This window comes from Gorilla gorilla, chromosome 13 (assembly GCF_029281585.2).
Source record: "Gorilla gorilla gorilla isolate KB3781 chromosome 13, NHGRI_mGorGor1-v2.1_pri, whole genome shotgun sequence".
Lineage (NCBI taxonomy): Eukaryota > Metazoa > Chordata > Mammalia > Primates > Hominidae > Gorilla > Gorilla gorilla.
Genome location: NC_073237.2, coordinates 28,627,231 through 28,643,638, shown reverse-complemented (window position 1 = coordinate 28,643,638; position 16,408 = coordinate 28,627,231). Strand labels below are relative to the sequence as shown.

At 42.4% G+C, this 16,408-nt stretch overlaps 1 protein-coding gene across 1 annotated transcript in view; it reads right to left on the bottom strand.

Annotated features, from left to right (window-relative positions):
* The window catches only part of LOC101150995 (sperm microtubule inner protein 6), a 144,385-nt gene that overhangs the window by 91,152 nt on the left and 36,825 nt on the right, over positions 1-16,408 (bottom strand). The window contains exon 4 of the mRNA XM_063696954.1: positions 14,869-14,930. Coding sequence (XP_063553024.1) covers positions 14,869-14,930 — 62 coding nt within the window. The remainder of the gene's footprint in view (positions 1-14,868; positions 14,931-16,408) is intronic.

The following is a 16,408-nucleotide window of genomic DNA, read 5'->3' as shown; positions in this document are numbered from 1 at the left end:
AGTGATAAGCCTTGTTAACATGACTAAGGTCACTGGGAATGAGGCAAGCCCAGACCCAAAGGAATCTGCTGGGCCACCCAGCAGTCACATCATTACACCTATGCATTCCTCACCTGCAGCTGCCTTCCCCACCCTCAGCAAAACCTCATCATTAATGTTTCTCTCTTCCTATCTACTTTTTTTTTTTTTTTTTTGAGACAGAGTTTCGCTCTTGTTGCCCAGGCTGGAGTGCAATGGCACCATCTCGGCTCACCGCAACCTCTGCCTCCCAGGTTCAAGTGATTCTCCTGCCTCAACCTCCCGAGTAGCTGGGATTATAGGCATGTGCCCCCAACATGCCCAGCTAGTTTTGTATTTTTAGTAGGAACAGGGTTTCTCCATGTTGGTCAGGCTAGTCTCAAACTCCCGACCTCAGGTGATCTGCCTGCCTCGGCCTCCCAAAGTGCTGGGATTACAGGCATGAGCCACCACGCCCAGCCTTCCTATCTACTCTTCTTGTCCACAACTCCACTGTAAGACTCAGAGGTGCAAGAGTTGGGTCTCAGCCCTGTTTTCCTTTGCTACTAGGGCTCAAGGAATGCAGGAGCAGGTGTTAGATCCCACAACCCTTCCAGGAGCTGTTAGCAGCTGGATTCATGTGGATTTTATTAGAAAGTTGTTGCCCAATGAAGTGCAGAAGATTGGAAGTGAAGGAGCATCGGTAGAGGTCAGCCTGGATTACCAGGGTCAAGAACAGCCACCCCCAAAGGAAGAAAAGACAACTCGCCCAGGTCTTAAGCAGACTTCCAGATGTTTTTAGTCCCCAGTTCTCCATGCAGACAGGGCAAAAGTACTAGTGAACAGGATCTTGGAGCACAGCCAGGGGCCTGAATGGTTTTGTTCCTCACCCCTCTGAGCAGCATTCTCTGAAGGAGGCCTGCTGCATGAAGTTTTTGGTGCTTAATGTTCTTTTTCCAGGCCAGCAGGGACCATATCGCACTGATTTAATAAATGCCTGCTGGGCAGTAGTGCCAAACCACAGACGAGCTGCCTCCTAACAAGGGCTGGCCGGCTCCGCACTCTCAGAATGGGAGGCTGTGGAATCTCAAGTCTAAGACCTCATACATCAAAGTTGGAAGGGACCTGGAAAATGACCTGATTTGGCTGCTCATTTTTATTGCTGGGGAAATTGAGACTTAACAAGATAGATGGCCCTGGCAGTATCTATAGATGGGGTGCTTTGAAGAGGGGGTGCCAGAGGGAAGACTGCTTTAGAATATATATATATATGTGTGTATACATATATATACACATATATGTGTATATATATATACACATATATGTGTATATATATATACACATATATGTGTATATATATATACACATATATGTGTATATATATACACATATATGTGTATATATATACATATATATGTGTATATATATGTATACATACATATATATATATATGTATATATAGCTTTGGAGTCATTCCTCTGGGTCTTACAGAGTGTTCCATTAAAATGTAGGTACTTTGGTGAAGAGGTCCCCCATAAGTTGTATTCTTTTTTTTTTTTTTTTTTTTTTTTGAGAAGGAGTCTCACTCTGTCGCCCAGCAGGCTGGAATGCAGTGGCATGATCTCGGCTCACTGCAATCTCCACCTCCCAGGTTCACGCCATTCTCCTGCCTCAGCCTCCCGAGTAGCTGGGACTACAGGCGCCCGCCACCACGCCCAGCTAATTTTTTTTTTTTTTTGTATTTTTAGTAGAGATGGGGTTTCACCGTGTTAGCCAGGATGGTCTCAATCTCCTGACCTCGTGATCCACCCACCTTGGCCTCCCAAAGTGCTGGGATTGCAGGTGTGAGCCACCGCGCTGGGCTGTAAGTTGTATTCTTTGCAGGAATAACTGACAGTAGGGTGGGACTAAAGCATGTTATGGGAGGTGGAGGGTGGGAGAGAGAGGAGCTGAGTTTAGGATGTGGCAGGTGAGTAGGCTTTGACAACATCACCACTTTGCTTTTGGCCAGTGGGGCTTGTTCAACCTGAACTCAGACCCCAGAGCGTTACAAAATCCAGCTCCCGTGCCCCACCACCCCCTCTCAACTGGCAGAGCAGCACTCTGCCGATGCTGCACTTTGGGTTAGGCCAGGCCTCAGGGAGACCTCAGCAGAGTTGTACCAGTTCAGGAGATGCTTCCATGTTGAAGTTTTCCTCCAGAGAATGGGGCTGGTCAGAACTAATCTAAAATTGGAGGAGAGCCCTGCCCCAGCCCCTCTGAGGGAGAGCTCTCCCCTGGGACCTCAGCCAGTTTACCAGCTCTTTGGCTGTCAGAGTCCCAGAGTTCTAGAGTCCAGTCTTTCCCACGTTCTTTCGTTGTTGTTGTCGTTGTTTTTTTCCGAGAGATGGAGTTTCACTCTGTTGCCCAAGCTGGAGTGCAATGGCGCGGTCTCAGCTCACTGCAATCTCCACCTCCCGGGTTCAATCAATTCTCCTGCCTCAGCCCCCGCCCCGAGTAGCTGGGATTACAGGCACCCACCACCGTGCCCAGCTAATTTTTGTATTTTTTAGTAGAGGCGGGGTTTCACCATGTTGGCCAGGCTGGTTTTGAACCCCTGACCTCAGGTGATCTGCCCGTCTTGGCCTCCCAAAGTGCTGGCCCAGGTTCTTTTTTTTGGTGGGAGGACAGAGTCTCTCTCTGTTCCCCAGGCTGGAGTGCAGTAGTGCAATCTTGGCTCACTGCAAGCTCCGCCTCCCGTGGCCCAGGTTCTTTATGTAGAGTTTCAGTGGATTAAGTGAGCAGGGCAAGCAAAGAGATTGCTGATGTGGTCGTCTTTACACTCCACAGGAGTTTCCCTGGGGAATAAGCTTAGGGAATGGGGAGCTAGAAGAGCATCTTGCTCCATCATGGGGTTGGCTCCAGAGTGTAGCATGTTGCTTCTTTTTACAGGGATCAGAAGAAAGATGACCAAGGTTGGGCATGTGGCATTGGCTCACACCTGTAATCCCAGCACTTTGGGAGGCAGAGGCAGGAGGATCACTTGAGCCCAGGAGTTAGAGACCAGCCTGGGCAATGTAGTGAGACTCCATCTCTAACAACAACAACAAAAAATTAGCCAGGCATGGTGGTGTGTACCTGTAGACCCAGCTACTCAGGAGACTGAAGAGGGGAGAATTGCTTAAGCCCAGGAGGGTGAGGCTGCAGTGAACCAAGATTGTGCCACTGCACTCCAGCCTGGGTGCTAGAGTGAGACCCTTATCTCAAAATTAATTAATTTTTTTTTTTTTTTGAGACGGAGTCTTGCTCTGTCACCTAGGCTGGAGCGGAGTGGCGCAACCTCAACTCACTGCAGCCTCTGCCTCCCGGGTTCAAGTGATTCTTCTGCCTCAGCCTCCTGAGTAGCTGGGTCTACAGGTACACACCACCACACCCAGCTAATTTTTTTTTGTATTTTTAGTAGAGACAGGGTTTCACCATGTTAACCAAGATGGCCTCGATCACCTGACCTTGTGATGTGATCTGCCGGCCTCGGCCTCCCAAAATGCTGGGATTATAGGCGCGAGCCACGGTGCCCAAGCAATTAATATTTTAAAAAAAGGAAGAAGAAGAAAAATGACCAGTCCTTCCCAAGTTCTCCATAGAGGCTGACTTAGGGAAGGAGCCTAGGCAGAACCACAGTTTGGAGAGGAGAAGCCTCTGGCTTGAGATACCTTTGTTTAAACATTTATGTCATCACTTTTGTGGCTCCTAAAGTCCTGCCTCCTTCAAATAGCTTTCCCAGGATACTCAGAAATTTCTGGTTTCCGTTTCCCTTATGGCTACTTCCTCTCTCTCAAAACTCATCTGGCACCTTAGGAAGTTGCTTCATTAAAAAAAAAAAAATCTGTATCCAGTATGACCATTGCTCCTTTAGCTCAGGGGTCCCCTCCCACCCACCCTCTCAAGATGACCAGTGTTGGCTGGGCACAGTGGCTTACGCCTGTAATCCCAGCACTTTGGGAGGCCGAGGTGGGTGGATCACCAGAGGTCGGGAGTTCAAGACCAGCCTGGCCAACATGGTGAAACCCTGTCTCTACTAAAAAATACAAAATATTAGCCGGGAGTGGTGGCGGGTACCTCTAATCCCAGCTACTCAGGCAGCTAAGGCAGGAGAATCGCTTGAACCCAGGAGATGGAGGTTGCAGTGAGCCGAGATTGTGCCACTACACTTCAGCCTGGGCAACAGAGCGAGACTTTGCCTCAAAAAAACAACAACAACAAAAAAAAAAAAAAAAAAAAAAGAATTACCAGTGTCGTTGGCCCTCCAACCCTAGGCCTTTTCCTCCCTGCCTATCTCATGTGCACTGTGTCTCAGACACTCTCAAAGACCATCATTCTCAGACACACATGCTGAGGCAAAAGGCACAGGGCTGAGAGAAGCCGTGTGGAGTGATGGTCTGGTGTTTATGTCTGGCTCTGTCACTACCTGGATACGTGATCTTGGGCAAGCTCTGAACCTCTCTGGACCTTATTTTCCTCATTACAACAAGGGAGTTGGACAAGATGATCTCAATGGTTTCTTCCAGATCTGACAACCTGTAGGATTGGGTTTGAATTTTGACTCGTCAGATTACTGTGTAAAGATCAAAGCTCCGAAAGACGCTTCCTCTGTTTGATTATTCTATTTTTCTAAGACACTCTAGTTTTCTAATTTGAAGTTCAAAGTGCTAAGTGTAAAGTTATTCAGTAAGTATTGCTTAGACTAGTATATAATTTAAAATACCTGAATACCCATTACCAGGGATTAATAAACTTTGACACATGCATGATATGAAATATTATGCAGCCATAAGAAAAAAATAGGATGGTCCTTACATAGAACCTTTGTACCTATTAAAATTTAAATTTAGGCCAGGCGCGGTGGCTCACGCCTATAATCCCAGCACTTTGGGAGGCCAAGGCGGGTGGATCACGAGGTCAGGAGTTCAAGACCAGCCTGGCCAAAATGGTGAAACCCCCCTCTCTACTAAAAATACAACAATTAGCTGAGCATGGTGGCATATGCCTGTGGTCCTAGCTACTTAGGAGGCTGAGGCAGAGAATTGCTTGTACCCAGGAGGTGAAGGTTGCAGTGAGCCAAAATCATGCCATTGCACTCCAGCCTGGGCAACAGAGCTAGACTCCATTTCAAAAAAATAAATAAATTTAAATAAGAACAAAAGCAAAATGCCATATGCGGGGCTATCTGGCCACCAGTGGAATCAGGGGTCTGACGCAGTGTGGTGGCCAGCTGGGACAGGATAGGGGATGGAGCAGTCAGCCATGTTGCTCTTTGCAGCACTTTGGCTTTCTTTCTCTTTTTCCTTCTTTCATTTCCCACACTACACCGATGAGTTTTGCTTTCTTGAGTGGATGTTGAGGGTGATGATGACGACTCCCAGGACAAATGCCAGGCCAAAGGGCTGAAGCCAACATGGCTGTCTGAAATTGGTTCGGTAAAGGAAGAGAATAATGTTGTGCTTCCTTCTTGACCTAATCGCCACTTCTAGTGGAGCTATAATAGTACACCTGTTGGAACGTGAGACTAGCATAAACTCTCTCTTCCAAACTATCTCCTTTACATTTCTTCCATCACTCCTACCCAAGATCATGCATAGTGTTTGTTCCCAAGGACATATGGGCACTTATCTTTCTGTAGTCAGTTGAATGTCTTTTCCAATGGTCTAGTTTCTCTGGCAGGAGTCAGAGAATTACGATGTGAAGAACAATTGTGCAACTCTGTTTAAAAGTTAGGTATGAGAGTTGGGGTAATTTTAATATGGACTGGATATTAGATCATATTAGGGAATTATTAATTTTCTTAGATATGAAAAACAGTTGCGTAGGAAAATGGCCTTAGGAAATGCATGCTGAAGAATTTAGGATGTAGTGTCACAATGTCAGTAAGTAATGCAACTTTGAAATCGTTCAGGCCGGGTGTCTCATGCCTGTAATCCCCCACTTGAGGAGGCTGAGGTAGGAGGATCACTTGAGCCCGGGAGCTTTAGACCAGCCTGAGCAACATAGTGAGACCCTGTCTCTCCAAAAAAAAAAAAAAGTTAAAAAAAAATTAGGCAGGCATAGTGGCACATGCCTGCAGTCCCAGCTTCTCAGAAAGCTGAGGTGGGAGGATTGCTTGAGGTTGAGATTGCAGTGAGCCGTGACTATGCCACTGAACTCTACCCTGGGAGCGAGACCCTACCTTAAAAAAAAAAAAAAGTGGTTCAGAAAAAAAATTCACACATACATAAATAAGGCAAATATAGCAAAACTTTAACAACTGTTGACTCAAGATGGTGATATATGGGTGCTCATTATTTTAGACTTTTAACTTTTCTGTATATATGAAGTTTTTCATGAGAAAATTTGGGAAACAATGAATGTGAGTGTGGTCTCAACTAGGCAATAAAACTATGCATTTAAAAAAAGGCAGGAAGAGGCCAGGGACCGTGGCTCACACCTGTAATCCCAGTACTTTGGGAGGCTGAGGCAGTATGATTGTTTAAGCCCAGGAGTTCGAGAACAGCTTGGGAAACATGATGAGAACTCGTCTCTACAAAAAAATTTTAAAAAATTAGCTGGGCATCGTGATGCATGCCTGTGGGTCCCAGCTTCTCAGGAGGCTGAAGCAGGAGGATTGCTTGAGCCTGGGAAGTCGAGGCTGCAGTGAGCCAAGATTGTACCACTGCACTCCAGCCTGGGTGACAGAGTAAGACCCTGTCTCAAAAAAAAAAAAAAGACAAGAAAACAGCTGGGCACTGTGGTATACCTGGGATGCTAAGGTGGGGTGACTGATTGAGCCCAGGAGTTCCAGACCAGCCTGGCAACATAGCAAGACCCCATCTCTATAAAAAGGCAAGAAAGGAATTGTTAAGATTGGTTGTTTTTGGATGTGGAGACAGGGGTGATACTGTCATCTTCTTTCTACTTTTATGAATTTTTCAAATTTTCTATAATGACAATGTGTTGCCTTTGTAGAAATGATGACTTTTAAAACATTTTATTTCTATTTAGATGTTGTTAAAAGTTAAGGTTTGAAAAAAGGGGCTGGGCATGGTGGCTCACGCCTGTAATCCCAGCACTTTGGGAGGCCGAGGAGTGTGGATCACCTGAGGTCAGAAGTTCGAGACCAGCCTGGCCAACATGGTGAAACCCTGTCTCTACTGAAAATATAAAAATTAGCCGGGTGTGGTGGTGGGCACCTGTAATCCCAGCTACTCAGGAGGCTGAGGCAGGAGAATTGCTTAAACCCAGGAGGTGGATGTTGCAGTGAGCCGAGATTGCGCCACTGCACTCCAATCTGGGTGATAAGAGCGAAACTCTGTCTCAAAAAAAAAAAAAAAAAAAAAAAAAGAAAAAGAAAAAGAGACTTTGGTCCCTCTATGGAAAAAAATAAAACAAACACTGATTTGACATGGGCAGAAAATGTTTAAAGGCTAGCCAAGTGCTTTGTGAGCCAATGTAATTTTTAACAGAGCTTATGCTTCATAAGACTGGGAGATAGGAAAGGCGGTGGAGGGGTGGGGTGGGGGCTGGCAAAGAGAAAGTAAAATCTGTCCCCAGTTTGAAGAGGACATTCAGGTCACAGTTATTCCTTACAGCTAGAACCAGAATTCTCTGTTTCTATGTTCATTCTGGCAGGCTTTAAAAAAATGAAATATATTGGCCGGGCGCAGTGGCTCATGCCTGAAATCTGAGCACTTTGGGAGGCCGAGGCGGATGGATCACGAGGACAGGAGTTCGAGATCAGCCTGACCAACAGGTGAAACCCCGTCTCTACTAAAAATACAAAAATTAGCTGAGCATGGTGGCGTGCACCTGTAATCCCAGCTACTTGGGAGGCTGAGGCAGCAGAATTGCTTGAACCTGGGAGGCAGAGGTTGCAGTGAGCTGAGATTGCACCACTGCACTCCAGCCTGGCGACAAAGCAAGACTCCATCTAAAAAAAAAAAAAGAAAGAAAGAAAGAAATAGAATTCATGTATCATGGCCAGGCATGGTGGCTCACACCTGTAATCCCAGCACTTTGGGAGACTGAGGAGGGTGGATCATTTGAGCCCAGGAGTTTGAGACCAGTCTGGGCAATATGGCAAAACCCTGTCTCTACAAAAAATACGAAAATTAGCTGGGCATGGTGACATGTGCCTGTAGTCCCAGCTACTTGGGAGGCTGAAGTGGGAGGATCAGTTGAGCTCTGGGAGGTGGAGGCTGGGTTGCAGTGAGCTCACATCATGCCACTGCAGTCCAGCCTGGGCAACAGAGGAAGAAACTGTCTTTAAAAAATTCATATATCATAAAATTTACATTTTTAAAGAGCACAATTCAGTGGTTTAATTTATTTACAAGGTTGTGTAATCATCAACACCATTAACTAATTCTAGAAGATTCTCATCACCCCAAAAAGAAATCCCCATACCCATTAGCAATCACCCTCAATCCCCCAACCACCCTCAAACCCTCCAGTTCCTGGCTACCGCTGCCTACTTTCTATCTATGCCTGGACATTTCATACAAATAGAATCATGGCCGGGTGTGGTGGCTCACATCTGTAATCTCAGCACTTTGGGAGGCTGAGGCGGGCAGATCACCTGAGGTCAGGAGTGCAAGACCAGCCTGGCCAACATGGTGAAACCCCATCTCTACTTAAAATATAAAAAATTAGCTGGGCGTGGTGATATGCATCTGTAATCCCAGCTACTCTGGAGGCTGAGGCAGGAAAATCGCTTGAACCTGGGAGGCAGAGGTTGCAGTGAGCCGAGATCGCGCCATTGCACTCCAGACTGGGGGGACAAGAGCGAGACTTCGTCTCAAAAAAAAAAAAAAAAATTAGAATCATATAACATGGGGCCTCTTGTGTCTGACTTCTTTCAGTTAGCATAGTGTTTTCAAGGTTTATCCATGTTACAGTATGTATTATTACTTTATTCCATATTTATTACTATACAGACTTGTTGAGATATAGTTCATATACCATACAAGTCACCTATTTAAAGTGAAGTGTAGGCCCGGCGCGGTGGCTCATGCCTGTGATCTGAGCACTTTGGGAGGCCGAGGCAGGTGGATCACCTGAGATCAGGAGTTCGAGACCAACCTGGCCAACATGGTGAAATCCTGTCTCTACTAAAAATACAAAAATTAGCCAGGCATGGTGGCGGGCACCTGTAATCCCAACTACTCAGGAGGCTGAGGCAGGAGAATTGCTTGAACCCAGGAGGCAGAGGTTGCAGTGAGCTGAGATCGTGCCACTGCACTCCAGCCTGGGTGACAGAGCGAGACTCCCTCTAAAATAATAATAATAATAATAATAATAATAATAAAGTGAAGTATACAATTCAAAAGTTTTAATATATTCATAGAGTTGTGCAACCATCACAATCAATTTTAGAACATTTTCATCACCCCCCAAAGAAGAAAACTATACCTATTAGCAGCCACTCCTCATTTCCCGCAAACCTTTCCAGCTTCAACTTTTACATTCCCACCAGCAATGTATACAGGTTCCAATATCTTTATATCTGCACCAACATCTGTTATTATCTGTCTTTTTTATTATAGTCACTTTATTTGGTGTAAATTGGTATCCCATTGTGGTTTTGGTTTGCATTGTCTTAATGGCTAATTATTTTGAGCATTTTTTTTTTTGAGACAGAGTCTCGCTCTGTTTCCTAGGCTGGAGTGCAGTGGCGTGATCTCGGTTCACTGCAACCTCTGCCTCCTGGGTTCAAGCGATTCTTCTGCCTCAGCCTCCCAAATAGCTGGGACTACAGGCGTCCGCCACCACACCTGGCTAATTTTTGTACTTTTAGTAGAGATGGGGTGTCACCATATTGGCCAGGCTGGTCTCAAACTCCTTACCTCATGATCCGCTCACCTTGGCCTCCCAAAGTGCTGGGATTACAGGCGTGAGCACTGCACCCGGCCTATTGTGAGCATTTTCTCGTGTACTTATTAGCCATTTGCTTGTCTTCTTAGGAGAAATGTCTAATCAAATCCTTTGCCTATTTTTAGGTTGGGTTATTTGTCCTTTTACTGTTGAGTTGCAAGAGTTCTTTATGTACTCTAGATTCAAATCCCTTATCAGATATATAAGTTGCAAAATTTTCTCCCATTCTGCAGACTATCTTTTAACTTTCTTGATGGTGTCCTTTGAAGCACAACAGTTTTTAATTTTAATGATGTTAAATTGGTCTGTTTTTTTCTGTTGTTGCTTGTATTTTATTGTCCCATATAAGACACCAATGCCTAATATGAGGTCATGAAGATTTAGATGTATGTTTTCTTCTAAGAGTTTTATAGCTTTAGCTCTTACATTCATGTCTGTGATCCATTGGAATTAATTTTTGTATATGATGTGAGGTAGAGGATCCAGCTTTGTATTTTTTTTAATGTGAATACAGTATTCAGTTGTCTTGGCATCAGTTGTTGAAAAGACAATTCTTTCCTCCATTGAAGTGTCTAGGCACCCTTGCCAAAATTCATTTGACCATGAATGTGAAGATTTGTTTCTGGGCGCCCAATTCTGTTCCATTGCACTATATGTCTATCCTTATGCCATTACCACACTGTCGTTTTATTTTATTTTATTTTATTTTATTTTAGAGATGGGTTCTTGCTATATTGCCCAGCTGGTCTGAAATTCCTGGGCTCAAGCTATTCTCTGACCTCAACCTGCCAAGTAGCTGAGACTACAGGCCTGTGCCATTTTTGGTTTGTTTATCGCTAGTGTACAGAAATACAAATGACTTTCATATTTTTTTCCTGCAACACTGCTGAACTTGTTTATTAGTTCTAATGGCTTAGTTGTAGATTCCTTAGGACTTTCTAAATATAAGATCGTATCATAAAGAGATAGTTATACTTTTTCCTTTCCACATTAGATTCCCTTTATTTCTTTTTCTTGCCTAATTGCCCTGGCTAGCAAATCCAGTACAACCTTGAAAGTAAATGGTGAGAGTGACATTCTTATCTAGTTCTTGATGTTATGGGAAAAACTTTCAGTTTTTAACCATTAAGTATGATGTTAGCTGTGGGTTTTTTGTAGATACTGTTTATCAGATTGAGGAAGTTCCCATTTTATCCTGCTTTGTTGAGTGCTTTTTTTTTAATCATGAAAAGGTGTTGGATTTTGTCACTTTTTTTCTTCATCTGAGATAATCATGTGTTTTTGTCTTTTACATGATCAATATGGGGTGTTACATTGATTACTTTTGGATGTTGAACCAACCTTGCATTCCTGGGATAAATCCCACCTGGTCTTGGTGTATAATCCTTTTTTTATGCTGTTAGATTCAGTCAGTGTGCTAGTATTTTTTTTTTTTTTTTGAGATGGAGTCTCACTCTGTTGCCCAGGTTGGAGTGCAGTGGCACGATCTTGGCTCACTCTGCCTCTTGGATTCAAGCAACTCCCTGCCTTAGCCTCCCTAGTAGCTGGGATTACATGCATCCACCACCATGCCCAGCTAATTTTTGTATTTTTAGTAGAGATGGGGTTTCACCATCTTGGCTAGGCTGGTCTTGAACTCCTAACCTCAGGTGATCCACCTGCTTCAGTCTCCCAAAGTGCTGGCATTACAGGCATGAGCCACCACGCCTGGCCTCAGTGTGCTAGTGTTTTATTGAGGATGGTTGCATCTACACCTGACACTTGAAAAACTTGGGGGTTGGGATGCCAACCCCCGACACTGTTGAAAATCCATGTATAACTTTTGACCCCCTCAAAACTTAACTGTGGCTAGATTTACTTGAGTAAAAAATTTAAAAACTTAACTACTAATAGTGTACTGTTAACCAGAAGCCTTACTGATAACATAAACAGTTGATTGACACATATTTTGTATGTTATATGTATTATATACTATATTCTTACAATAAAGTAAGCTAGAGCAAAGAAAATGTTATTAAGAAAGTCACATGGAAGAGAAAATGGATTTATTATTTATTAAGTACAAATGGATAATCATAAAGGTCTTTGTCATCTTCATGTTGAGTAGGCTGGGGAGAAAGAGGAAGAGAAGGGATTGGCCTTGCTGTCTCAGGGGTGGCAGAGGGGGAAGAAAATCTGCCTGTAAGTGGACCTGCACAGTTCAAACCCATGTTGGTCAAGGGTCAACTGCATATTCATAAAGGCTATTGTTTGTAGTTTTCTTTCTTTGTGATGTCTTTGATTACGGTTATCAGGGTAATACTGACCTCATGGAATGAATTGAGAAGCATACCCTCCCGTTCCATTTTTTGGAAGAGCTTAAAGTATTGGTGTAATTTTTGTTAAATATTGATAGAATTCACCAGTGAACCCATCTGGTGTTTCTTTGTGAGAGTTTTTTAAATGGCTAATTTAATCTATTTACTTTTTATACATCTGTTCAGTTTTCTATTCCTTCTTCAGTCAGTTTCTGTAATTTGTGCCTTTCTAGGAATGTATCCCTTTCATCTATTTTATCTAATTTGTTGGCATATACCTATTGATACCATTGCCTTGTAATCCATTTTTATTTCTGTAAGGTTGGTACTAATGTCCCTTCTTTTGTTCCTAATTTTAGTAATTTTAGTCTCTCTTTCACTAATCAGCATAGCTAGAGGTTTATCAATTTTGTTAATCTTTTAAAAGAACCAACTTTTGTTCTTATTGATTTTTCCCTATTGTTTTCCTATACTCTATTTCATTTATTTACACTCTAGTCTTTATTATTTTCTTCTTTCTATTTGTTTTGGGATTTAATTTGCTCTTCTTTTTCTAGTTTCTCAACATGGAAGCCTAGGTTATTGATTTGAAATCTTTCTTCTTTTTCTTCATCTTCATCTTCGTCTTTGTCTTCATCTCCATCTCTGTCTCCATCTCCTTCTCCTTCTTCTTCCTTCCTCCTTCCTCCTTCCTGCTTCCTCCTTCCTCCTTCTTCCTTCTTCAATGGGTTTTGTTATATTATCCAAGATAGTATCGAATTTCTAGGCTGAAGTGATCTTCTAGCTCAGCCTCTGGAGTAGCTGGAATTACAGCCACATGCCACAGTGCCTGGCATGAAATCTTTCTTGTTAAAAAAAACTATATTCTTATTTTCCCCCGTATACAATACATATTAAGTATATTGCCATGCTATGTAATAGATCCACAGAACTAATTCATCTGTTCTAACTAAAACTTTGTACCCTTTGACCAACATCTCCCCATTCCTCCCAGCCTCTGGCAGTGACCATTCTACTCTCTGTATCTTGAGTATGACTTATTTTTAGACTCTACATATAAATGAGATCTTATAGTATTTGTCTTTCTGTGCCTAGCTTGTTTCACTTAACATGATGTCCTCCAAATTCATCCAATACAAATGACGGTATTTCCTTCTTTTAAATGGCTGAGTAGCATTCCATTATATAAATATGCCACACTTTCTTTATCCATTCCTTTACTGGTGGATACTTAGGTTGATTCCATATCTTGCCTATTGTGAATAATGCTTCAGTGAACATAGGATTGTAGATATCTCTTCAACATACTGATTTCATTTCCTTTGGCTATATGCCCAGAAGTGGGATTGCTGGATCATCTGGTAGTTCTATTTTTAACTTTTTTAGAAATCTTCATACTGTTTTCCATAATGTGTTTCTTCTTTTTTGTGATAGGTGTTTACAGCTATAAATCTCCCTCTAAATACTGCTTTCACTGCCTCACATAAGTTTTAGTATATTTTCATTTTCACTTATCTTGAAGTATTTTCTTTTTCTTTTTCTTTTTTTTTTTTTTTTTTGAGATGGAGTCTCACTCTGTCGCCCAGGCTGGAGTGTAGTGGCATGATCACAGCTCACTGCAACCTCTGCTCCCCGGGTTCAAACAATTCTCTGCCTCAGCCTCCCGAGTAGCTGGAATTACAGGTGCCCACCACCATGCCTGGCTAATTTTTGTATTTTTAGTAGAGACGGGGTTTCACCATCTTGGCTAGGTTGGTCTTGAACTCCTGACCTCAGGTGATCCACCCGCCTCAGCCTCCCAAAGTGCTGGGATTACAGGCATGAGCCACCGCACCTGGCCTATCTCAAAGTATTTTTAAATTTCTCTTGTGATTTATTCTCTGATCACTGGTTATTCAGGAGTCTGTTGTTTAAATTCCACACATTTGTTAATTTCTCCAACTTCCTTCTGTTATTAATTTCTAATTTTATTCCATTGTGACTATGGAATATACTTTGTATGATTTCAGTCCTTTTAAATGCATTGAGACTTGTTTTATGGAATAATAGATTATCTACCTTGGAGAATGTTCCATGTGCTCTTGAGAAGAATATATATTCTGCTGTTGCTCATGGAGTATACTATAGATGTATTAGGTCTGGCTGGTTTGTATTGTTCAAATATTCTATTTCCTTGTTGATCTTCTGTCTAGTTGTTCTATGTATTATTGAAAGTGGGGTATGGAAATCTCCAACTATTATTGTTTTTTTTTTGCCATGGAAAAACCCTCTTATCTATTTGATTAAACAAAAATAAAATAAGCTGCATAGGAACAATTTTAAAGTCCACAGAGACACCAACCTTGTTTTAGGGCTGCAGTAGTTGATATAGCATCTCTGCTGCCTTCTCCAGCCTACTCTGTGGACCACAGCAATACATTCAAAAGCCTGTTAGCTAACGCAGGTGTTTTTGAACACTTTTCCATTGGCTCTTCAACTGCTCATTGCCTGTCATACCTGCAGCCTGCAATCATAGCATTTAAGATTTAAAGGTGAAAGCCAAAAGAAAAATAAACAAAAACTCACTTTTGCCTAAAGCTTTGGGGGAAATGTTCATTTCCCCACCCATCCAGTGAATTGACAGAATTCACACCACCATGGCAATACCCAGTTAAAAGAGGCAAAAGGCAGTCAGCACCCCAGAGGAACTTACAGCGTGGTTTCTGCAGCCGGAGGAGTTGTTTTGGTAGTACATCGTCCTTGAATCATGTCTGCCTTGGACAAATAAAAATTAAGAGGTTTAACTTAATCATTCTAACATAGGCAACATGCCCATGTTAATCCCCCCAATTCTGCATTTACTTTTTTTCTTAAAAAAATAAAATAAACTCAACTGAATCATATCTTCTGCAGTTAAAAATTAAAGCACTAGGCTGGGCGTGGTGGCTTATGCCTGTAATCCCAGCACTTTGGGAGGCCAAGGCGGGCAGATCACAAGGTCAGGAGATTGAGACCATCCTGGCCAACATGGTCTTTTTGTACTACTAAAAATATAAAAAAATTAGCTGGACAAGGTGGCACATGCCTGTACTCCCAGCTACTTGGGAGGCTGAGGCAGGAGAATACCTTGAACCCAGGAAGCGGAGGTTGCAGTGAGCTGAGATCACGTCACTGCACTCCAGCTTGGCTACAGAGTGAGTCTCTGTCTTAAAAAATAAAAATAAATAAATAAATAAATAAATAAATAAATAAAGCACTAGCTACTTGGGAGGTTGAGGTGGGAGGATCTCTTGAGCCCAGGAGGTCAAGGCTACAGTGAGCCACGATCACACCACTGCACTCCAGCCTCGGCAACATAACAAGATAAATAACAACAAATAATAAGTAAATAAACAAATAAAGCATTTTGCCAATATAGCTCAAGGTCTAATGGACAGTATTAAGCAAGATTCTAAAAAAATACTAACAACCCTCCCATCTACCCAAGTATACCTAACATGCTACTAAAAAACAACATCCCTTACCAACCCACCTGCATTGATTTCAGGAGAAAAGGAAAAAAAGAATGAAATCTTACCACCCTAAAAACAAGATAACCCCAGGAAAAATATTTCTCTGAAGAAAGACAACTACAGAGACTGCTAGAAACATAAAGAATGATTACAGAGTTGGTTATTTAAAGCAAGTAAACACTTTGCTACATACATTAACATTCAGTCAGTGTGCTCTAAGACAGTCTTAAGGAAAACAGTACCCGAGCTTGTAAGTTAATACAATCATTAAAAGAAGGTCTAAGATCGTGTGGATATACAAAACTTTCAGAACCATTACTGGTTAAGTGATGATGGCAAACATCCCACGAGGCTTGCTTGTTAACCCGTAAGATGAATTTTAAAAACAGACATACTTGAGGTGTCTCTTCACCATGGTATTTATAAGCCAAACTCACGATAATGACAATGGTTTTGGACCCTCCTCTCTTCTAACCAAACCAAAAATTAACTAGGGAAGAAAAGAGGCAGGAGGGCCAATATGGTATATTCTGGTAATGTGCTTCTCAACTTCATCAAGTATTTAATAAACAAGTAAAGGGAAAAAACAACCCATCAACATGTTACTTTGGTAGAAAAAAAATTAAAACACAAAACAAAAGAGCAACACACCCTTCATCAGTCATTGCTCAGTAAAAACGGTGATTGTCCAATATTATTGTTATTTTTATATATATGTATATATATGTGTATATATATGTG